This window comes from Balaenoptera acutorostrata, chromosome 5 (assembly GCF_949987535.1).
Source record: "Balaenoptera acutorostrata chromosome 5, mBalAcu1.1, whole genome shotgun sequence".
NCBI lineage: Eukaryota > Metazoa > Chordata > Mammalia > Artiodactyla > Balaenopteridae > Balaenoptera > Balaenoptera acutorostrata.
The window spans coordinates 123,696,248-123,720,522 of NC_080068.1; the positions used below are offsets into that span (position 1 = coordinate 123,696,248).

The following is a 24,275-nucleotide window of genomic DNA, read 5'->3' on the forward strand; positions in this document are numbered from 1 at the left end:
TGAGGTAGGATGCAGTCGTCAGTAGCATACACAGCCCCCAGTGGTGAGTCCAATGGTTAGACCAGACTGCAAACCTCAGCCAGGGAAGCTCACCTCTTGCCTTTCCTCACTCCTTCAACCCACACACCTGTCTCTCTCAACCTTTTATTTTACCAAATCACCACCATCTGATGTCATCCTCCATTTCCCTCATCTCCATCCCCAAATCTCCAGCTTCCCCCATGCATCCATGCTGGTTTTTCTTACTAAGAGAAGGCTGTCCGTCTCATAAGCCTTTCAGCTATCCATCCAGAGGTCTGGGGCCAGATCTGCCGCGCCGCTTACCTGAGCCTTCCCCGCTCGCGTCCTCTGGCAGCTCCTGGAGGCTCAGCGTCCACGCTAAGGGTGCATCGCAGGGAGTCACTGTGACTGACAGTGGGGTGTTGTCTTCTTCAACCACAAAGAAATACCTGGGTGAAAGTGGACCACTTCAGACCGAGGTAATTCATCCTAACACTTACAACCAAGATTACTGGGGAAAATCGCTTGGTTTAACTTGTATTCATTTAACAGAAAATCAAACTGGCTATCTGACACAAATCATGATATTTTCAGCAGTAACCGTGGAAGTCCAATAGCCCAAGGTTCTGCGACCAGATTTACCATCGACACAGTCTGAAATAATTGAAAGACATTGAACCAAAACGTGGAGTTTGGGTGCTGCTCGAGTTAAGAATCAACACTTACCAGTTTGGGGGTGTTATTTAACACCAGTGCAAAGTAGGTCACAACCAAGAGGAATTTCCAGGTACGTTGCCCTACAGGTACTGCATTTTCCATAAATTTGGCGATAAATTTATAAGTTACCCCAAGGGCACTCTAAAGCACCAACCATTCCAAAAGATCATTTTCACAGCAATGTCCTTCTAAAATGCATGTTGGTCTCAGGCAAAATAACACTGTATTCATGTTTTTACAATCTTGACTTTTGTTCACAGTTTTACTATTCCACATCCTTTTGGAGAGAGGTATCTAATGACCATTTGAGAAATATTTTTAAAAGGCAAAGATAACTGTGTCAGTCAGTGGAAAGACACATTTCTCTATCACTAAGATTTTCTGTTGAATTAATAACCTAGTGATTTTAAAACATTTTAAAAGAACAAAACATTCTCCTCTATGCTTTCCCCTTAGATTTTTAAAATGATGTCTCAAAAGAACGTTTAAGTAGAATAAAAATATTGTCTATGTATAACAATGCTATATAGTCTTACTCTGAATAATTTAGATGATTCCGTTTATCTTTCAAAGCCCATAATCTTGCAAGGGAGGAAACAGTGGTTTCCTCACTGGTTTCACGGCAAAAAATAAGCAAGTTTCACTTCCTAGAGATTGCACCTCCTGGGTACCTCTTTGCCTCTCGATTCTCTCTATATCCACCCCAACACCCTCTCCAAACTGACCACCGTGGTCACCTGCTCCATCAGTCTCCTCTGCAGTTCTTCTCACCTCCCCGACCTCTAACCCATGGGGTGAACCAAGGGCCCGTGCTAGGACACAGTCTTCTCCCCGTGCTCATTCCCTGTGTGATCTCACCCAGGCTCACAGCTTTAACCTCTTCTATTTTAATGATTCCCCAATTTAAACTGTCAGCCTGAACTCTTAGCTAAATTTTAGAGACAACTATCTTCTCGCCATCTTCCTTCAGATATTACTGAACATTTCAAACTTAAGATGTCTAATCCAAACTTCTCATTCTCTCGCCAAACCAACTTCTCCTGCAGTCTGTCTCTACTCAGTAAATGACAGCCCTAACCTTCCAGTTGCTCAGGACAAACGTTTTAGTCATTCTTGACTTTTTCTTACTCTTCCATTCCACATACACTGAATCAGCAGTCATTTTTTTTTTTTGGCTTCATCTTTAAAATATACCCAGAGTCCATCACTTTGTTCCACTTTCCCTGTTACCACCAGATCAAGCCACCATTTTTTCTTGTCTGAGCATTGCAATAGCCTTCTGACTGGTCTTGTTTCCGCTTTGACCCCCTTAGTTTATTTACCTCCCTCCAGGAGGAGATATCCATGTACACCTAAGTCTGAACACACTCGCTGCAAACCCTCCAGGAGCTTCTTGTCTCATTCAGAACTTGCAATGATTTGCGTCCCCAACCAAATCTCTAAACTTGTCTCCTCTACTCTCTGCCTTCTTTACTCAGCTCCTTGCTCTCTGTGGAATGACTATGGCATACTCTTGCCTCAGGGCCTCTGAACTTGCTGTTCCTCCAGCTGAGATGCTCATCTTCCAGCTGTTGACCTTACGTGCTCAGTCACTGCGTCAACTCTCTTCTCTAGAGTCGGTCACCATCTCGCCGTAGACTGACTCTGACCCCTTATGTAAGATATCACCTTCCTACCCGTGAAGCTCTTCTACTCCTCTTCATTTTTCTTCAAAGCACTTATCACTACCTGATGTATTATATATACCTTTGTTTATTTTTTTCTTTTCCCACCTCCCCCAACTAGAATGAAAGCTACAAGAGGGCAGGGCATTTGGTTCATTGATGAAGACTTAGAGACTAAAATAATTATTAATAAATATTTGTTGAATTAATTAATGAATAAGTTTAGCTTTTCACTTTTGAGGAAAAGTCCTTAATTGTTCAGAGAGTCTTCAACTTCCCCAGCAGTGGGGCCTCCGCCTACCTCACTGTCATGTCATTATCCCTTTTGCTTTTTGTGCTCGAACCACGTAGGGCTTCTTTGAGCCATATCATGATGTCATATCGTCAAGTGGGATGTTGTTTGCTCTGCCTGAAATACACCCCTTAGTCCTTACTAATATTTGTAAATAAATAAATAAATAATTTTTTAATTGAAATATAGTTGATGTACATGCCTTTACTAATATTTAAATGTCACTTCTTCAGGGATGCCTTCTCTTACTGTTCTGGCTCAGGTTCTCTCATATACTCCGAGTGTCCTATACTTTTCACTTTGGGCACCTATTGCAATTTGTGACTATATATTTATATTATTATTCGATTAATGTCATTTTCCCAACAAAGGCCCACTTAGGGTTCATTTTCCATGTCATTTTATTCTCAGCATTTAGCACAGATTTCTGCATGTAGAAGGTACTTGATAAACTTTTCTTAATGAATGCATTACTAAATGAATAAACAGAACCCAAGAATCATAACACCTACCTTATTCTAGCCTTAGGATACCTACACTTAGTCTGTTTCTACCTGAAGATACTGAATCTGAATGGAAATATATGTGCTTTCCCCCCTTCACTATTCCAAGATGAATTAGGAGCTGGAGGGTGGAAATAGGGCTGTGGAAGGACAAATAAAGTGAAGACCCTATAAAAGCAAAAAAGCTTGTTTGGAATATAGTAAAGTTAGACAATCATCCAAACAAAACAACTAGATGATTGCACTCTTTACTGTATGGAAATTTTATGGACTTAAGCATCCCTAAAGACAGGTGTCAGATGGTTTAATTTTCAAATTCAGTCAACTTTTGGAGAGTAGAATTTTGTTCCTTTGGCCAGGTTGCATAGGTGATATTAACCACATAAACATGACTGAACCTATGAACATTACAAACAATTAGGTAAGACAAAATAATTTATTTAGCATCGTGTAATTTTAAAAGTATTCAAAACTTCTTAGTTTTGTTTGTTTTTGGTTTTTATGTGGGTAGCAGAGCTAACCAGTGCTGAAATCAATGTGCATGTTCATCTATTATCTTCTGTTCTCATTTCAATCAAGAAAGTAGTTTATTTCCCAAAGTATGGAACTGTGTCTTAGTAACTTTAATACCAGCCATAAGCAACCAATAACAGAGAAAACAATGCTTGCATTCCACAGGGTAATCATTATACATAGAAAACATCAGAGAGTCCCTCTAAGTCAACATTTTCATCTGGAAGCACTTATGATTAGGGATAAAAGACAATCTGAATAAACTTTAACAATTTGACAAACATTTATTGTCTACCATGCACAGTGCACTGGTGGAAGGCAGCTGCAATCAGAGATGATAGGGCACGATCTATGAGCGCCAGGTATTTACTGGCTAGTGAGGGAGACAGAAATGTGATAAATATGCTCCAAATTATAAGGCCAGAGTTGAGGGATAAACACTTCATGAACCATTTAGACTTTGGAATTTATGTATAAACATAAGAATAATTAATGAATTTGTTTTCTTTTGCTATTCTCTGCTTCCAAACTTTATCTGGAATTTAATCTTTAGTTGTAATATCAACAATGTCTATGTGTGTTCTCCCATCACATATTTTACCCCTAGAAATGACTGTGGCCACAACTCTTTATTTAACTATTGTTAACATTGCATCCAAATGTAGATATCAAAGTCTCCAATCATGATTTGTGGGGGGGGAAAAAACCCAAAAGAATGAACAAATGAAAGAAATAAAAACAGAAGGAGGAAAGGAGCATGTGTTGTTTTGAAATGTCTTATAATAAAAACATGATGCTTCAAAGAAAAAAAAATGTAATTTTAAGACAGCGCTTAGAACCAAAACTTATTTAATTTTTAAGAGACTGGAAGATCAAAGATAAACCATTTATTTGATTAAGTGAAATGATTACATAATGAGGAATGCTGTATTTTAAAGAACACTGCAAAGCAGTGCACAAGTATATTTGGGAAATCAAAGTAATTTTTAAAGAAAAATTTGGATTCACTCAAAAGTTTCAAGAGACAAAAGAATATGACAAGCAAAATGGTTCGGCATGAATTCAGCTGATATTTAAGACTAATTTGAATTGTTAAAACTGCCTCCTCTACCCTTCCTTGTTTTCACAGACTAAGTCTCTGTAAATACCAAGACATCAAGTTCCTTTAGTGTAATCATCCTTGCATTTTGTGCCTTCACTCTTATGAATGTCATTGAAAGAGTCATAATTATTTTATATATTACTGACAAATCAGTTCCTAATCTATTACGTTAATTCAAACAAATAATTTCATTCAGATGGTGCTGAAATGATACCCAAACAATAGGTCACACCCATCAAAATATGAAAACTGATTATCTACTCTCACACAGACTGACCGGATGGTAACATGTCTGTGTCATTCAGTGGAAGAGGAGCACCACGTTCCATTCTTACTGTCAATTAAAACTGATGTGACAAGAGAAAGACGACAATAATTTGATACACCTCAATCTTTGGAAAATGGATTATTGATGATATGACATAGTTTTATCCTTTGGAACGCCAAGGTGCCCTAGGTTAAAAGGAGAAACTGTTTTTGAAATATGATAAAGAGGAGTTTGGGTACTGCAAAGTAAGTAACTTTAAATATAATTAGTTTATATGATTGATTGATTGATATGATATGTTGATATATGTAAGTTTTAAAGGCCAAAATACTTAGAAGCATTATGTGAGTTCAATATGTTGATGTTGGAGTGAAGATAAGCGAGAGGCCAGTTTTTATCTCTGTTTTGTTTGATGCTTTCAGAACAAATCATATTGATCAAAGAAATATTATCCTTACAAGCCAATGCAAACCCTTGAAGGATCATATGTGTTCAATTAATTTCATTAATCCTGTAGAGTCATTCTTAGAAATTTCCTACCATCCTGAAGAAAAGAAAATGATCATTCCAAAACGTTAGACATGCAAGGACTTCTCTCTCCACCCAAAAGATCACAATCAGCGAGAATCAAAGCGATGTCTAATGACTAGATGTTGCACTGCCATTTTATTTTCTTACTTAGAGAAAAATAGGCAATGCTATCCAGAGGTTGATTGCAAATTACCTAAACTAAGTCTAAAAGGTCACTTTCTTTTTCAGAGACACCCTTTCTGAGCTTATTGATAAAGGAAATACTGCAGGGAGAATACCTTTTAGGTGTGTCTCTAAAGAGATAACTGCTAATTTCAGCTCCATCTGGAATTACTGAGGAATCATGAAAAAATGCCTTGTCCCGAATTTGCATCTGAAAGAGCTCCTCATCTCGAGTGGGTAGCTTCTGGGTCCTGGAGCTGAGTGGTAACAGAAGCCACAGCACGCACCAGTGGAGAGGCAGCATCCTGGGGCAACAAAAAGAATTGCTTACATTAATTTTACAGGCAAAACACGTGGGCAACTTGAGAACTTTCTGAAAGGTTCACACTATTTGGTTTTGACAGAAAGAGCTGTATTATGTATTTTGGATACATGCACATGAGCTTCAAGGCAACTTTCCAGTTCTTTTTTTTTCCAAGTATTTCAACAAGTCGATAATGAATTCACCAGAATTTCAGATATTAAAAAGATTTTGAAACAAAAGGACTCTTGGTGCATTAACTTCCTTGGGTATTCAGAGAGAAAAGGCCCCCCCTTCGTTATGGCAGAAGCCAATATGGTCATTGTAGACATCTCCATACACATGTCTCAAAGCTTGAACCATAACATAAGTCACAGAGACCCACTGAGAGCCAGAAAATTACCACTACACAGCGACTTTTCTTCTTCCTTAAAATTTGACGAAGGATCATATATAGAATTATTCTGCAAATCAGATTTTCATAAATCAGAGATTTTAAGAGATTATAAAGTTTAACTTTCTTATAGGATAAGCAATTTGTCCAAAATCCCAAGGTGAGTTATTTGCCAGTGTCTAATATTACAGATTTACCAGACTCTTCAACACAACACTTATATATAAACTTTTACCATATTAAAAAGTGGGCTTGGATTCCCACTTCAAATCAAGAAAGACCACTGGGGACTTCCCTGGTGGTCCGGTGCTTAAGACTCCGCGCTTCCAATGCAGGGGGTGAGGGTTCCATCCCTGGTCGGGGAACTAAAATCCCACATGCCCTGTGGCGCAGCCAAAAAAAAAAAAAAAAAGACCATTGGAAAGTTCTATACTTAGGTCATTTGTCTTAACCTCCAGCAGAGTTAGATATTTACCACTCCAGTTTTCATTGAGTTACATTTTGGCATTTATCACTGACTTTCATAAAAAATCCTATAAGCAATCATGGATCATTCTCTAGGGCACCTTGTTGTAGGGATGTTTTCAAGGACACCATTTTCTACATGTTTCCCTTTCCCAACAGGAAGCCGCAGGTAGGCGAGTTCTTTTCACCTCAAGTGCTAATGAAAGGCTTTGCTTCCTTTGAGGATTTGGTGCCTGTTTTCCTCACAGAAAAAACTAGGTAAGGAGTTGTTTTCCCTTATCTCTTTGACAACATACATCAGGGAATTCAAGCATTAGGGAAATATAGTGTTTTTACATTGAAGTACTTTAAATAGTGAGAAAGTCAAATGCAAATATTTGCAATAATTTGAAATGAAGAGAATACCAGTTTTATTTCTAAATAGTCATTGCTATAGCTATGAGGTCACCTCTACTTAAACCATCACTTGACTTTAGTTTTTCTTTGAGCGCTACCAAAAATAGATTCATACAACTGAAAATATTTTTTTTGAAGGGAATAAGCTTTTCTTTTTTCTATGAGAGTTTGAGAAGTAATTTTTCCCAGTGAGCTTGCTCAGAAAGTTCCTTTAACTTACTTTTTCAAAATTTCCTTTCTGCCATGTGCTCTGCAATTTTCCATATAAATATCTGCAGTAATTAGGAGTTACTATGTGCAAAACACGGTGCTAAGTTGCATTTAATATTCACAAAAACCTTGTGAAGTAGATGTTATTCTTATATAAGTATAAACCTCCTTTAACATAAGCAGAGAAAGGATATAAACCCAAGTGAATCTGACTGCAGAGCCCAAACATTTATTTCCCATCCTTATTTCTCAATTGTATTGCCATTGAATGAGAATTGACTGAGAGCTAAGAAACTTGACTTTTTAGTTTCAGCTCCTAACTAGAAGTGTAATCTTAGGCAATTCACTTAAAATTCTGGACCTCAATTTTGTGAAGGGTTTGGATGGATGATTTCTAAACTCTGAAAACAAATGATGATTCTGAGACTGAACACTAAAATCTTCTTCCCAAATAGCTAGCAGTTTAGGAATAAGACCAGGCCTCCTTGAATTTCATTAAATAACCTGTCCCTCAGATATCCAGGTGATTGTCAAGGTGGAATCCAAGGAAAGTTGGGGATATAAACAAGAGCTCATGGGAGTTACTAACAGCAAACAAAGGTTATATCTACAAAAGATGGCTGGGGGGATCAAAAATCAAAGCTCAGTGAACCTATTCAAAACAAATAGGGGGTGCTTCCCTGGTGGCACAGTGGTTAGGAATCTGCCTGCCAGTGAAGGGGTCATGGTTCGATCCCTGGTCCGGGAAGATCCCACATGCCGCGGAGCAACTAAGCCCGTGGGCCACAGCTGCTGAGTCTGTGCTGTAGAGCCTTGAGCCACAACCACTGAAGCCCGCGCGCCTGAAGCCCATGCTCTGCAGCGGGAGAGGCCACCGCGGTGAGGGGCCCGTGCGCCGCAACGAAGAGTAGCCCCCACTCACTCGCCACAACTAGAGAAAGCCGGTGCGCAGCAGAGAGGACCCAACACAGCCAAAAATAAAATAAATAAATAAATTTATAAAAAAACAAATAGGGACATGGTGGAGTAAACTGAATGGGACCTCCACTCACGACCCTCAGTCCCTCTCCTCTGATGCCCTTCATCCTGTAGCTAACAGAAACGGAAAATCTGAATAGAATTTGATATGCCGCCCCTATAAAGAAATACTTATTATTTCAGCATAATAAAACACATTCAGTTTACTTTGTAGTAGCATCTCTGAAAGTTTGCCTCCTGAGAGCAGAAGAGGCCAGATAATAAAATATGCCTCTTCAGAAATGGTTAGAATTTGGCTTTCCATATTTATTAGGAACTTAGAGCAAACATGCCATGGCAGCACTTGAGTGTGAGATACTTGGGAGTATTTGTCCTAGAACCACTCAAGGGCAGCCTTCTCTCATTAGCCCCATATTTGCCCTCAAAGCTGTCAATTGCACAGTACCACTGCACAGCTGAACAGGACAAGCTGCCCAATGCCCCTGGGTATTTGGGATATTTAGGTCAGCCCCAGAGTTAGAGAGCTAGCAAGTTATGACTGGTGGGAATTTTCCCAGCATCCTCAGCTGCCTGTGGGAGGAACTTTCTCTTTATTAAATCAGCTAATAAAAAGAGATGAATTTTGAGTTAATAACAATGTTAATAAATTTGTTGTGTATGTGCTGCGTGCCAGGCACTCTTCTAAGTGCTTCATATCTATTATCTCATGAATGCCAGCAACAAGCCTATGATGTAGGCCCTATTATTTATCTCATCTCATCTCAAAAATGATCAAACTGAGGCTTGGACGCGTAAGAACACATAGTGAATACAATATGATATAAGAAATATAAACTATCAGGAGTGTGGTAAATATGATTATTATATATTCCCCCACATCAGCTACTTAGCCATGTAATATTTAGTAAAGTGAACAACTTCAGATGATAGGATTATGCAGAGTTAAATGTTAAAAAGACAATTCTCCATGGGTTTCTGTGCTTGTTTGTGCATATGTGGGGAGAAGAAGAACTGACTGCCTTTGTTCCAGATTATCTTTTCAAGGACGTTTGTGTAGTAAACAGCCTTGGAAGATAAAGCTTCTGGAGCAAAGAGCAGGCATGATTACTACCCATTATAAAAATCTGGGTTCCCTAAGCTCAGGGCTGCTCTCTTATAATAAACCCCACTCTATGGGCTGATGCCATCAGGCCCTCTTTGCATCACCCTACGAGAATTGGGGGGTCAGGCAGTGGGAGAAAATGCTGCTGCTGTGGATCTGTGGCTTCTGCTGTTGTTCTGTGTAATAAAGTCCTTGGTCGCTGACCCAGGAGTCTCATGCCATCTAACATCTGTGAAACTACGGCAGGCTAACTTGTTAGCTTGCAAGGAGGGTAAAATCTCATACTCTTCACAGTTATTGACACTAAGATTTTACTTGTTAAATTATTTTACTGGCTTATTGACTTTACTGGCTCAGGTAGACATTTTTATTTAGATAATCACCAATAGGGAACAGACTAAACTATCTTTTGCTTTCTTTAAAAAAAAAATTCATATATCCTCAGCTAAAATTCTATCAGGTCACACTTCCTCTTTCTGAAACAATTTTAGCCATTTAAATTGCCACATCAACTACGGGCAAAACAGATACTTTTCAGAAAAGTGTTTAAAATTAGTATGATCCCTTTTCTTTTTATTGTATCTACAGGAGAAGCTGGGTGTTAACTGAACTTATTGTGGTAACCATCTCACAATGTATGTAAATCAAACCATCAGGATATATGCCTTAAACTTATATAGTGATGTATGTCAATTATTTTTCAATAAAACTGGAAAAGATTAGTATGATTCCCCAAACACAGGACTTTATATTCTGTAGGATTATTGTTTTCAAAATGTTATCTAATAACATTCATGTATTGCTGGGGAAAAACATACTCAGTTTTTAGGGAAACCTAATAATTTGTTCAATTTGATCAGGTTACAGGCAGCATTTTTTTAACAAGATGTACTTAAAAGCAGCATTGAATATGGCTAATCAAAAAACTATTATGCAGACATATTGTGCATGTTTTTGCAATTTATATTCACTTATTCAAATGTAAAGCTTTATGTAAGTATTGTTTAAAGGATGGAATTTTACAGATTTTTTTTCCCTACCAAAAAAATGTTCTCTCTTAGCTTAAGAATTAGTCACTTTTAAATAAACAACTGAAAATACATTCTGCTTAAGAATAAGCCTTGGGTAATCCAGTCTATAAGAACAGACTTTTCTTCTAAGATTACAAAAGTGCCCTCTAATGGCATAACTTTTCCTCTCATTTCTTTTTGTTACTTCTAGGTATCTAGAGCTTATCTAGGTTTAAAATTTAAAGTAAATAACATTTCTTAGAACTTCTCATTCAGCGTTATTACTTCTGTCATGGGCATCTTGTGGATAATCTAGGAAATGTGTCTGCATAGCAAGAAATCTTGCTCTCTGTCTACAGTCAAGGGTCTAGTTCCAACAGAAGTAGAAAGTTGCTAGGATGGTTCCAAATATTTTTATTTTGCTAGGCAGATCAATCAACTTGGTTACACAATGATTTTCAGCCCAGAAAAACTAGGTGGTTTTATCCTATTACTGAGAAGACTGACTTTGACTGTTTCGATTGAAAAGTTCTGGTGAATCATGTTCATAGACGCTAATCTAAAACTCTGAGATTGTTCATATTGTCAGAGGCCTTCCCCATATTTGAACATTCCTTCCTATCCTACCAAAACTGAAGTGAGAAAAGAAAAATGACCTGATGATTTGATATACCTCAAACTTTAATCTAGATTATTGGGAATCTAGATTATTGGAGATATGAGGTAGTTTTATCCTTTGGAATGCCAATGTGTCCTAGATTAAAAGGAGAAATTGTTTTGAAATATAATTGTCCAATGAGATTAACAATGTATTCTATACCTGGAAAGGTAGAGAGAGGTTTGGGCACTGAAAAGTAAATAACTTTAAATATTAAAGTTTATTAGTTTAACTAATAAACTAAACTATTATTAGTTTAGACTACACACACACACACACACACACACACACACACACAGATATTTAAATTCAAGCTATTTAGACACACTATATGGATCCAATTATGATGTTAAAGGTACATGAGCAATGGTTCTAAAAGAACCTTTTATATGTACAATTTTATTTTTATATCTGCTGCCCCCTCTCTGGCGAGCGAGTGAACACTACAGCTCCAGGAGGGTGGAGGGGGGGCTGCTTTTGAATGTCTGAGGACTGTGATGGCTGGAGCTACTTCTCCCATTCGCCTCCTTCCCTGCTGGGCTCTCTGCTGCCCTACCCCACAGAGAGAGCGTGGAGGAGCGTGGACCGCGGTGGGTGAATTGAAGACCAGTTTTAAACAAAATGCCAATGTAGAGATATAAAGCATTTGTACTGTCCCAAAATGGGTAGGGAGTAGAGCAGCTAATGGGTAACTGAAAACACATAAATAATTCTAAGACTTTATTTTCAGCATTAACTTGACCTTCTTTTTTTTTTAATTTATTTGTTTAATTTATTTTTATTTTTGGCTGCGTTGGGTCTTCGTTGCTGCGCGCGGGCTTTCTCTAGTTGCGGCGAATGGGGGCTACTCTTCATTGTGGTGCACAGGCTTCTCATTGCGGTGGCTTCTCTTGTTGCAGAGCACGGGCTCTAGGTGCGCGGGCTTCAGTAGCTGTGGCACTTGGGCTCAGTAGTTGTGGCTTGCGGGCTTAGTTGCTCTGCAGCACGTGAGATCTTCCCGGACCAGGGCTCGAACCCATGTCCCCTGCATTGGCAGGTGGATTCTTAACCACTGCGCCACTAGGGAAGCCCAAACTTTTTATTCTACATGGCTTTTAAACAGTCAAACTGACCTGGCACACTCTTTTCCCACAAACCTGTGGAAATGCTTGAGAATTGTAAAATGGTCAAATGGTAAGCAAGAAAAAATATTAAAGGGGCCTGGAATAATTTATCAGTGTACCAACTAACCACCCAGGATGACCTCTATCACCACAAAAAAACCACAATAGGCCTAAAAGCAAATAAAACTTTCCCCAGGGAGTCAGCAGCAGCTCTCCTACCGTCATTTTGCAAAATTTATCTTCAGTTACGTAGTCAACTTATCATCTTGGTTAATCCACTGATTCACTTAGTGAAAATAAAAATTTATTATTTGAAACTGTGTAAACAATGATAGTAAGTAAATAAATCTGGTTAATTTTTTTTTACTTTGAAATATGTATTAAATGAATTTAACCACAAATCCTAATTGAGAATCTTGTCTTAAGAGTAGGGAATATTTCAAACCATTAAAATGCTTGCCTTTAATATTTATAGACTGCTGTTTAGTTACATTATTTCACTAATCTAAGAAATTTGCAAGGCTGGCAAATAAAACGTTCTTTATGGTTTTCATGGAACTTCCAAGGCTCTCTGAATAGAAGATGTCATATAAATTAAGGCATTGCAACCTTTCTCAGTTCTGTAGGTTCCTCAGAACAGCAGCCAACAGCTCTACCTACCTGTGAGTAATATGATCAAAGCAAATTCCTCCATCCCTTTACCACCAACCACCAAAATCCTGCAAATTCCTTGTAGAACATGTGAACGTATTTGTAAAAAATGTCATCAAGCTCCTATAGACATTACATGGTATAAAACTTAATAAGATCAGATTCATCAGGATAAACAGGCCACACATAGCATACAATTAAAACGAAAATTCATAGAGTCATTAAGATGCACTTAAAAACTATCCAATGCGCCCAATCATGTGTAGGCCACAAACATGAAATAAACTTACAATGCCCAAAAAGAAGGATGGGGCATTCTGAATTTACTTGAGACAAATGCATCTGGAATAAATAAAATCTAATGTTTAATTACAGAGAGTGGAAAGTGCATGATTATAATTTAGTGAGGATAATTTCAAGGAATGGTCTGCCACAGAGATTTCTGTTATTTTCTTTTCCTTTTTAAGTGCAAATATTTAGTCTTTTAACTTCTATTTTTAAACTCATGGGCATTTGTTTTTGTTTGAATCATCCATGCCACATCTGATAATAAATCTGAAGCATCTGATCTAGCTGTAAAGAAAAAAAAAAAAAATGTAGCCTTGGTCAGGGGCATGGCCCCTGTGCCTGCCAGGACGTGATCTGTGAGCAAGGAGAGGTGGGGTGGGGCGTGGGGTCTGTCTGTGCACTTGACGCAGTAGAATGCCCAGCCTGGACCTATAGATTCCCTCAAGGCAGAAGAAAATGAAAAAAGCTGGATTCCCAGAAGTCGTTTTGTTCTGCCGTCTTCTGCAAACAGTGAAAATGTTAACTGAAATTAGTTGGTTCTTCCTATAAATATACAAATAGCCTCTACTATGGTTGCAAATTTGAGGGAAATAGAGCATTCTGTGGTTTGGTGTGTTTCCATAGTTGAAAAGGGTGAAAGAAGCAGGTAGAAGTCAAGAGCTTCTGGTCTGCGCTAAGGAGTGGTTTCCTGCCCGTGCTGGGTGAGCTGCAATATTTCTAACGCCTATAGCCCAACAGAGCAGAGCCAGCATTGGGCACAGAACACATAGGCTAAAGCTCTCTAAATGCAGGCTGTCATTGCAGAGTGGAATGATTATTAAGGGTTTTAGAGTTCATTATGTCAATAATCTATGGATTAGGGACCTTCACAGGCATTTCAGCTGCAATGATTCCAACCTCCTCTACTACTTCTCTAAATGATTGCCAACTTTCATTCTGGAAGGAAATTAAATTAGTATGAAAAAGCAATGTAAAATTAAAACATGCCAAAGATCTGAATAAAGTTTCCATTCTGTCATCCCCTTCCCTCTGATCCTCATGGTGTGCAGTTCACAGCAGGGCCAAGGCTAGGGCACTCTAATTTTAAAAGATGGCCAAGCCTACATAATAAGAACAGCTTGAAAGAGGATAAGGTTTTAAAGGAAGTGACCCTGTATTCCTACCATAATTAATGCCAATGGAAAGAATAATGAACAATAGATATGGCCAAAATAAATGTACTACAGATAGAGAGTAGTCTTTGATTCAGGAAGCCAGACTCATTTTACTAAAGGAAGGAGTAGATCTCCTAAAATGCATCTGTTAGTTAGGTGATTCGAAGATAACGATAAATTCAAAAGCAATTTAGAAGATAATGCAAAATAAAGCTGGAACAAGATACTGAATATCCCCCTCCTATCCAAATTTCCTCTGTAGGTGCAACTGAGATACCTGGGCTCATTTCCACTGTCTTAGGAGAAGCTAATGATTCCTGGAATAATGAAAGCCCCTAAGGGAGGAGGAATACACTCGGTTGCTTTTCTTACTTTAGTTTGGCAACTAAGCCTTATTTCCTGTTGATCTGCAACAAAATGGAAATGACTTCCTGTGCAATGTTCTCCAAAGCAGTTAATAAAAAAAAACCAAAAAATGACACACGCCATCCTCAACAGAAACCTAGCTAAGATGGAACATGGCAATGTACCAGCAGCATCTAACAGCAGCACATATCAGCCTCAAAAGTGAATTGTCATGGTCAGCAGAGTCCCTGCTGTGTGAAACACGCTAAAAATACACTGAGAGTACAACAATATTGAATACACATCCATATCGTCCCACTGTTTACCATCGAGTTGAGCGGACATTAATCATGCATAAAAGTGCCCTCCAATGTAAGCTAACACAGGGTAGCTGAGATAATAAGTGCTTAACAGAGTTGGAGTGAAGAATCACCAAGAGCTGGTGAGGACAGAATGGGACTCAGAGTGGAAGTAGGAAGAAGGGAGAAGAATGAACTAGATTTGGGGAAGGGAGATGGAGGTGGGGGAGGTCAGGGAGTTGAGGCAGAGAAGTAGAACTGCATCAGTAAACAAATGTCAGTTGAGCCCCCTCCATGTGCTGGACACAGAACGGCGTGCCAGTAACACAAGACATCCTCTCCTCTTGAGGTATTTATGGTCTAGTAAGAAGTAAGGAAGAAAATATTCTTAGGCAGAGGTAAAGAGAGATCAGCAGGGAACTGCATTCTGAAGAGGGTCCTTAAAATTTCACATCATGTCCCTAAGATCACAGAGAAAGACTCCAGAGGCAAGGACAAATATTTCCTCAAGACAAGCTACTTTTTCGAAGATCACTGTTCTTTTCCACACAAAGTCTCCCACCACCCCCAAGGTCAAGAAGCATGGCTCAGTGGAAAAATCACAGACTGAGAGTCAAGACACTTCCACTGTAGGCAGGAGAACTATTCATGTTGATGGCTTGTTGGCCCAGGTGTTCTCCAGGGTACTCTGTAGCTGTGAGCCCCTGAGTCTAGGGTTAGTTCAGCCTGTCTCTTACAAAAGCTGGTAGCATAGGGCAGAAACTAAGTTCCTCAAGGACGCAATGCAACTTGGGTTCCTCTGTATCTAATTCTAAGATAAGAAATAACAGGTTTAGGACAGAAGTAAAGAAAAATCAACCTACCTTTACGGAAACATGTCCATCCATTTCATGTATTGAATGGTTACTGTTGTAGGTTAACCTTGAGAAAGGGTTTCCACAGCCATGGTAACACCACAGAAGAATATTAATGTGAAATTCTACTGGCAAGTAAACCCAATTCTACTTTCTTGGAAATAATCGTTAAAACACTGGAGGTGAGTTGTTGTAGACCTCCTGGAGGTTGGGACTATAGTATATTAATTATAGATTTGATATTTTTACAGTTATTTTATTCAAGAAGGGAACTTTTCAGTAAGATACTCCATAGATTTCTCAGGATACCAAAAACTAAATATGGTCAAAAGAGCTAAAAATCAAGAGAATAAGAATTTTCCAAGCACTGACTCCATATTCTAAACCGAAGTGGGTGATATAAGGCTCAAAAAAAATATCCTAGGAATTTATAATCTACTCATAAAGACAAGGTTACACAACCCAGACACCAGAGTCCAATCATGTCCGTATCACTCATTCACTATTTTGTTACTTAACATATATGTAATGAGTCCTTGCTACATGCAAGGCCCTCTTCTGGGGACAGGGATGATCTCATGAATCCAGGTCCTCATGGGGGTGATAGCAAGACACAGATGCATAAGTAAGAAAGCACTATTGGCTGGTAGTCATTGCTATGCAGAGAATTAAAAGTAGCCTGTGTGAAAGATAGTGTGGTGAGGGCCACTCTAGATGGTATATTTAGAGAAGATTTCTTGGAGAAAATGACATTTACTCTGAGATATGAAGGAAAGGAAGCAGTGAAACAAATGGCAGGGAAAAGAGCATTCCTGCAGAGAAACAGCAGGTGCAAAGGCCCTGAGTTGGCAGTAGGCCTGGGGTACTATGGAGAGGAAAGGCTATCAGTGTGGAACAGAGTGGGTGAAGGGGAGAGTGGAGGTCAAAGGGTAGATCACACACAGCCGTGCAAACCATATGAAGAAGTTAGGATTCTATCCTGAGTGTCATGGAAAGTCCTTTAAGCAGGCCAGGACCGTGATCTGGTCCATGGTTTTTCGGTGTAACTCTGTCTACTGTGTAGAAAATGGATTTTAGGGAAGGGATCATTGTCAAAGCAAAAACCAAGCTCATCTCTGTAAAAGCAAAAAGAGCAGATGAAGGCAAGGCTACTACAGTTGTCCACTGTAGACGTGCTGATGGCTTAAACCTCGTGGCAGAGATGGACAGTAGTGAAGAGATTGGGAATATGTTTTACAGGCAGGGTCACCAGAACGTGCAGGTGAGTTGGAGGTAAGAAGTGAAGAAAAGAGAGGAATCAAAGATAACACCTTGATTATACGAACACAGGTACAATAAAATGACAAAACATAAGTAATGAAGAGATGGAAGAAAACAGAGGGAAATGAGATTAGTCAAGCAGAGTTTCCAGCTGGCATCAAATAATTTTTTGAGTTGCTGGCCATCTTGATGCAGTTTTTCAAAGCTAATTCTTATACTGGATAAAGTATTAGAAAAGAGGAGAAAAGAGGAAAGGTGTTCTCTTCGTGTTATGAGAAACATAAAGGAGCACAGGCCAAGGTGGGAAGTAGCAGGAGTTCAGTTGTCAGGGTGGGAAATGGGGTCTGCTGGATAGAGGGAAGGTGGTGAGACATACTGGGGAAAGGCAACACACACACACACACACACACACACACACACACACACACACACACACACACACACACACACACACACACACACACCAGTAGCTGCTTCAAAGGAAAGGATGCATGAGGTCAACTAATATTTCAAAAGTTCTGGTAAGGGGTTGTTTGTGGTAAGTGAGCAAGAAACTAAGAGAGATACAGAAGTTATGAAGAAAATTTGACAAGAAACCACTGCCATTTGGCATATATGATCAGACCCCTTTATAAGCTATGTCCCAATGGAGAGGCTAGATAAAACTCACGAACTTTCTGATGAACCCACACCTGCCAAATGTCACATAGCGGAGGCTACCAGGCACTTTTCTGGCGAGCAGCACCATGAGAGGAATCCCAAGACAGGGGGATAATATGAGATGGAGGTTGACTACACAGGCGTGGGCAAGGGAGAGGCAGGCCGCGAGCGCACCAACAGGCAGGAAAAAGCAGCAGAGAAAGCAAAGATGTGACCTCGGCAGGGTCATTAGGACAGACGCCAAGCTCTGAAAGATAAGAGTCTAAGGGAGAAAAATTAGCAATCATTTCAGATGTTTTGTAATACACAAATTAAGTGTTCACTAAATATTGATTGACTGATGGGCCAAACTGAATAATCACTACATCTTCTGAAATGAGATCATTACTGGTTTTGTGTGTTACTGACAGCAAGGATAAAACTAAAAGACAAGAGCAAAATACTGTAGCAGGAACAAAAGATTCTAAAAAGTGATCAATCTCTTCACTCATCTATCAGCAACAACCTTGACTATTTATGTCCTTTCCATCTATCTCAGGGCAGACATACTACCTTCTCAAAGGAACTTCAAAATCTAAAAGGCTTTTTTAGTTCTATTCACCCTACTAACAAAATCAGGTACTTAAATTATTCAAGTTCAAAGATATTCCTGTTCTCAGGACAAACCTGGTTTTACAACTTGCTTTGGGGGCTTCCTTGGTGGCACAGTGGTTAAGATCCGCCTGCCAATGCAGGGGACACGGGTTCGAGCCCTGGTCCAGGAAGATCCCACATGCTGTGGAGCAACTAAGCCCATGAGCCACAACTACAGAGCCTGCGCTCTAGAGCCCACAAGCCACAACTACTGAGCCCACGCGCCGCAACTACTGAAGCCTGCACGCCTAGAGCCTGTGCTCCGCAACAAGAGAAGCCCGCACGCCGCAATGATGAGTAGCCCCCGCTCGCCGCAACTAGAGAAAGCCCGCACGCTGCAACAAAGACCCAATGCAGCCAAAAATAAATAAATAAAATAAAGAAATCAAAAAAAAAAAAAAACTTGCTTTGGTAATTCTGCCAGCTATGTCTGTTGAACACATGGGCTGCATCTTCCATAAGTTTTGATCAAAGAAATGTTTTATAACCAAGCTTCTAGTGATGTAATAAAAAGCGATACTCATCCACAAGGCAATGACAACAGAAACTTTTTTTAGGACCGCAAGCATGATGGAATTGCAGATCTCATTGGCTGATTCAACAAACAGTTTTGGGCACTTACTCTGTACCAGGCACTGCTTGAGATCTAGAAATACAGTAGTGACCAAGACGTGTGCACGAGGTTCTCATGTTTGCAAAGCTTACACTTCGGCAGGTAGGAGAGAGATGATGGATAAGTAAATAACTACACATACTGATTCCAGAGAGCAGTAGCACTACGACGAAAGTGAAACCGGTGACGAGGCTGGAGGAGAGCCACAGGGAGGGCCGAGCTGGGGGGACAGAGCGATTCTAGGCTGAGTGGTCAGGGAAGACTTCTCGGAGGAAGTGACATTTCAGCAGGGGCTTGAATGGAGAAAATAAGCCATGGCGAGATACAGAATGTTGGGACTAGAAGGGACCTTTTACAGATGAGGAAACTGAGGAAGACAGAGGGGAAGGACCTATTTCATCTCCTGGGCTTCACACCCGGGAATCTGCCTCACCTGTGCATTAACTGCGACCCTCAGCAACCAAGAGGCTTTGCCTCCACACTGGCAAGCCTTGGGGACCAGAAGACAGGCACTGAGGCCCGTGACAATCACATCAGGTGGGGGACAACCGGCCAATGTTAAACCCAGGGGGTGCGAGGAAGTGTGACACCAAATATTTTTAAGGCCCCTTAGCAGATAAAAGAGGGATTAGAAGCCCTCTGGCCAGCCCAGCAAGTCCCAGTGGTTGCCGTGGCATTACAGGGAAGGAGACTGGGACTCAGTAAAATAAGGATTTCTCTGATACAGCCATTAAACTGAAGGGCGCAGGCGCAGTTTAAAAAGTAGGAGGTGTTCTGACAGAGGAAGGATGCTGCCTGACTTTCCCCAGGGAGATTCTTAATAGGATTGCAGCAGTGTGGTGTTTACTTAGATGGTTTGTTATCTGAGCTCTCTCTGTACACTGTCAGTAAATGAGCTAGTGTTTATTAAGTGCCTATTGTAAGTTCCCTGGGGACATCAGAGGCGGATAAGGCAGAATCACAACCCTCTGGTGAAACCAGAGACTTTGATTCTTCTGTACTTGATCTCACTTGAATTATAGCTATTTTTATATTTTTTCTTGTCCCTAAAAAAAAAAGCTCTTCAGGAGGCTTACATAACATGAGTTTACTCAAGAAAGTGCCCCTTAGACAAAGATTACTTTTTTCATCTTTAGATCCCCTGCATAGACTTTTTTAGTTAGTTCTTGCACAAAATAGGCACTAAATAAATATTTGCTTAATTATACTGTTTTCAAGAAGCTTATAGGAAAGAGTAAGGTAATCAGAAATGTCTCCCATCAGAAAAATCCCTAAATGTTCTGAACTGTGCAAGGCAGTTGGGGGTGGTTATTGGCCAAACCCTCAAGGCTGATTGCTAGCTCCAGACCCATTTTCCTTCCTTTCCCAGGCATCTAACCCTCAATGGTGTGGAGTGGCTCAGGGTTGGCCTCGCCAAGCCAGACTCAGGAGTCAGGCTCGAATCTGAATCTGGGTTCCTTCCTCTGTCGGGACCCCTGCGTACCATTGCCACCGTGGGCGGATGAAGTAAGCGGAACTGCTCTGAGCCTTGGTTTCCATGTTTGTTGTCTGAAATGGCACAGTAGCTCCTGGTGAGGCTGCTAAACTAGAACCTCAACGTTATCTGATTTTTTTGATCCCCGTGTCCCATTACCCATCAAGTCCTGACAATCGCCCTGCTGCATCTTCTCTCAAAGTTGCTCTCTCTTCTCTATCCAAATGGCCAACGCCTCAAATTGTCCACTTACCGCATCTCCCCTGACTGTTCTCACACTCATTTCCTGCATCTTTGCTCAATCGTTCCACACAGCACTGTACTGTCCCCTTTATAAATGGAATCTGTTTCACTCTTCTGCTTAAAAAAAAAAAAGTCAGAGGCTTCCCATGAAGTACAGAATGAAGGTCATGCATGCGAGGTCCTTTAGGTCCCTCCTCACTCTACAAACTCACTTCCTACAACTTCCCCGCACACTGCTCACATCCCCAGCATGCGGAGGAGCTGCCACCTCCTTTGCCAGGATGCCACTGTCCCCTCTCTGGTGGCAAAGTCCCACTCATTCTTCAAGACTCCAGCATCTACAGCCACAGAGAAATTTAGTTGTGCACTAAATGTTCCATGCTCATACTTCTATTGCAAACCATTTTGAATTCTTTGTATGTATTCTTGAGACCACTCCCCCCCCCCCCCCCGCCCCCGCAGGCTGGCAAGGACACATGCTCTCTCTCTACAACAGTGATATGCTGATCACGGAACCCAGCCCCTAGCAGATGCCCATGATGTTTCGTGAGTGTGTAACAAATAAAGGGAAATGAAAATAATAAAATTGACTGTTGTTGCTGATTTATGGAATCTGCTTCACAAGAGATAATACAAGCTACATAGGAAATAAGTTACGGATGCTTTTGACAATTTTATGGGCACTAAACTTATAATAGTTACTGTGTGAAACCTAAAATGTTGGGAAGAATATCTTTAATCTTCTGAGGTGGACATCACAGCCATCTGCTGGTATGGCTGCCATGGACAGATGGTGTGTGCCAGGCAGTGCAGGGACTTCGTATAAGGATGCATTTCTTTTGTCCTTAAGAACACAAGAATGTCCTGGTAAGAATAACATAGCGCATTACTCAGGAGGGCCTCTGTCCTCTGCAAACGTGTAAAATATGTTTGGTGGGGATACATTCTGATCAGAGAATTGGAGTGGTACAGACTAGTGCTTCTCAAACCTCATTATGCACACACATCACCCAGCCTCCCTGGTAAAATGCAGATTCTGATTCCAAAGGTCTGGGGTGGGCCCTGAGACTCATCCTTTCCAACAAGCTCCCTGGAGATGCAGGTGCTGATGGTTCAGGGACCGTACTTTGAGTAGCTCTGACTCTTCCAATCCTATTATCCGGTAAGAGCAGCACTATGATTTTCATCTCCAAGATTTTCATTGTTTGGACTTTCTGATTTCTAATTTTCATTCATTACCAAAGTTTAACATTTTAAACATCTATTTAGGGAGAAGCATGGGTGAAATAGAGGTTGTCCACATCCTCTCTTCCTCTTAACTCGAGAACTATTATTATATCCACACAATTTCACAGCTTTCTCTTTTCTCTACCACCTTTAAATTAAAAAAAAGAATGACAGGCAGGTTTATTCCCTTTGGGGAATATGTCTAGGTTTATCTTAAAGCCCAATAATGGACTAGTGGACCATTTACCATTTGGGAAATTGTGAGAAGATTCAAAGTTATACCAAAGTTTCTAATTTGTTCATATAGTGATACATACTGGAGTTGGCAAATACAGTCCTAGTAAATAAATGCTATCAAGAAGAAATTATTTATTATTACCATAGAATAATAAATACCATAGACTAGGAAGGGGCATTTGATTCCATGGACCCAATCCCATATTTTCCCAAATATCTGATGGTCCTGAAGCTTTACTCCTTCCTCTCCCCTGGCAGTTGTTTTGATATGACAGCATTAAAGCCTGTCTGCTACCAAAGAGGATTTGAAGGGGCCTCCGGTGCCAAAGCCCAGGACAAGATCAAAACAGCGATTTAGAAATAACTGTACTCACGATAATGTAATCGAAAGAGAGATGAGTGAGATAGATATACCAGGGATCTTAAAGAGTCAAAATGGTTTAACCCTAGATTATTCTTATTTCCAGAAAAAAGGGGGGCACACGAGTATGTTGTTCTTGTAAAAAGAAATAAGTTAAAGTTTTCAAACTGTTTGGCCTTAAAATCCAAGGCCAAAAACAAACTATAAACTTAGAGCCATGTCTTTGGAGAGATGAGATAATATTCTCCAAGGATACTGGTTCCTGACAATTTAGTAATTTAGAGATTCTCTCCTGTCTTTCTCTGTCTCACCCTCCTGTCTCCTGTCTCAGTGTCTCAGGTGACTATTCCCACATCTTGGGCTCCTATCAATTCAGGACTGAATGTTTTTACAAAAACTTGAATTTAGTTTTTGGTTTGTTCTTTATTCTTATCCATTCTCCCCCTGTCATGTAATTTTTATGTATGTATTAATTTATTTATTCAAGTTTGGGGACAGTTAAAAGGCTGCCAAAATTTCTATTTAAAATAGAAAACAATCACTGGACTTAGAGTAAGAAGATCTGGGTTGGAGAAGTTCTAACCAAACAATTATCGGCTTTTGTTCTTTGAGCAAGTCTCAATCTCTTTTGAGTCTCAGTTTCCTCATCTACAAAATGAAGACAATTATTCCCAGGATTGTTATAAGATTAAAAAATCGTAGACATGAATGCTCTTTTTAAAGTAAAGAAGGCTCTATTTATTTACAAATACTATAATCCAGCTACCCAACTAGTTGCACAATTTTATTCAATGGCAAAAGATACAGGTTTTGACTTGCTCTTAAAACAAGATACGAGATATGAGATATGAGAAGGAGTTTCAACATCAGATTATTCTACCTTTATTTACCTAATCTATCAGGTAAAAGGTTAGGTTCCTATTTAATAAGAGACTGACTAGAAACACGGAAGAAAGGCCAAGATGTTAGGTTTTTGAAAACAACCACACAGACAGTAGAAACTCTTAATATTCGTTTTGTTATCTCTGATATTCCTTATCTGAGGACATCAGTATTGTTTAATAAAAACAAAGCTGGACTAAAACTGATTCAAAGGTGAGTGTGCGCAGGCATTTTAGGCACTAGATCCAGCAAAGGATTTAAGATGCATGTGCTGAGATTAGAGAGTCGAGGATTAGGCTCAGTTCCTGCGACGTTCTGCATTATTATTTCTGGATTAAGAGATGATTGAAGAACAGGACAGTCAAAAGGCAGACGATGTGGACTGATCTCACAGTCACTTTTAATAAAGAGTTTATAGCAAATTATGATGAAATAATACAAACATATAAGCCTGCAACAATTAGGGAGATGACAAACCACAAAATACTGACCCAATATGGGTATTCAGACCCACAATTATTTCATTCCTTTCCTCCCCGAAAAGTAAGATGTATAGGTAGGTGTGTTTTTTATTCTTATTAAAAACTTTTTAAGGGAAACATTGAGGAAAGGCTGCAGCTGGTGAGTGTTGGGGGTCAACAGTGTTCAGTGCTCATTACAAGACAGAACCTGCCAAGAGAAAAAGATGTTTCCAAACTGCCTCTTGGTGGTCGTTGCTTTGTAAG

The 24,275-nt window shown here is 39.9% G+C and overlaps 1 protein-coding gene across 1 annotated transcript in view; it reads right to left on the minus strand.

Moving 5' to 3' along the window:
* NDNF (neuron derived neurotrophic factor) overlaps positions 1-24,275 on the minus strand; it is a 44,750-nt gene that overhangs the window by 10,311 nt on the left and 10,164 nt on the right. The window contains exons 2-3 of the mRNA XM_007172411.2: positions 5,869-6,057; positions 325-449 (exon numbers count right to left, since the gene is read on the minus strand). Of these exons, the coding sequence (XP_007172473.1) occupies positions 325-449; positions 5,869-6,056 (313 nt within the window). The 5' untranslated portion in view covers position 6,057. The remainder of the gene's footprint in view (positions 1-324; positions 450-5,868; positions 6,058-24,275) is intronic.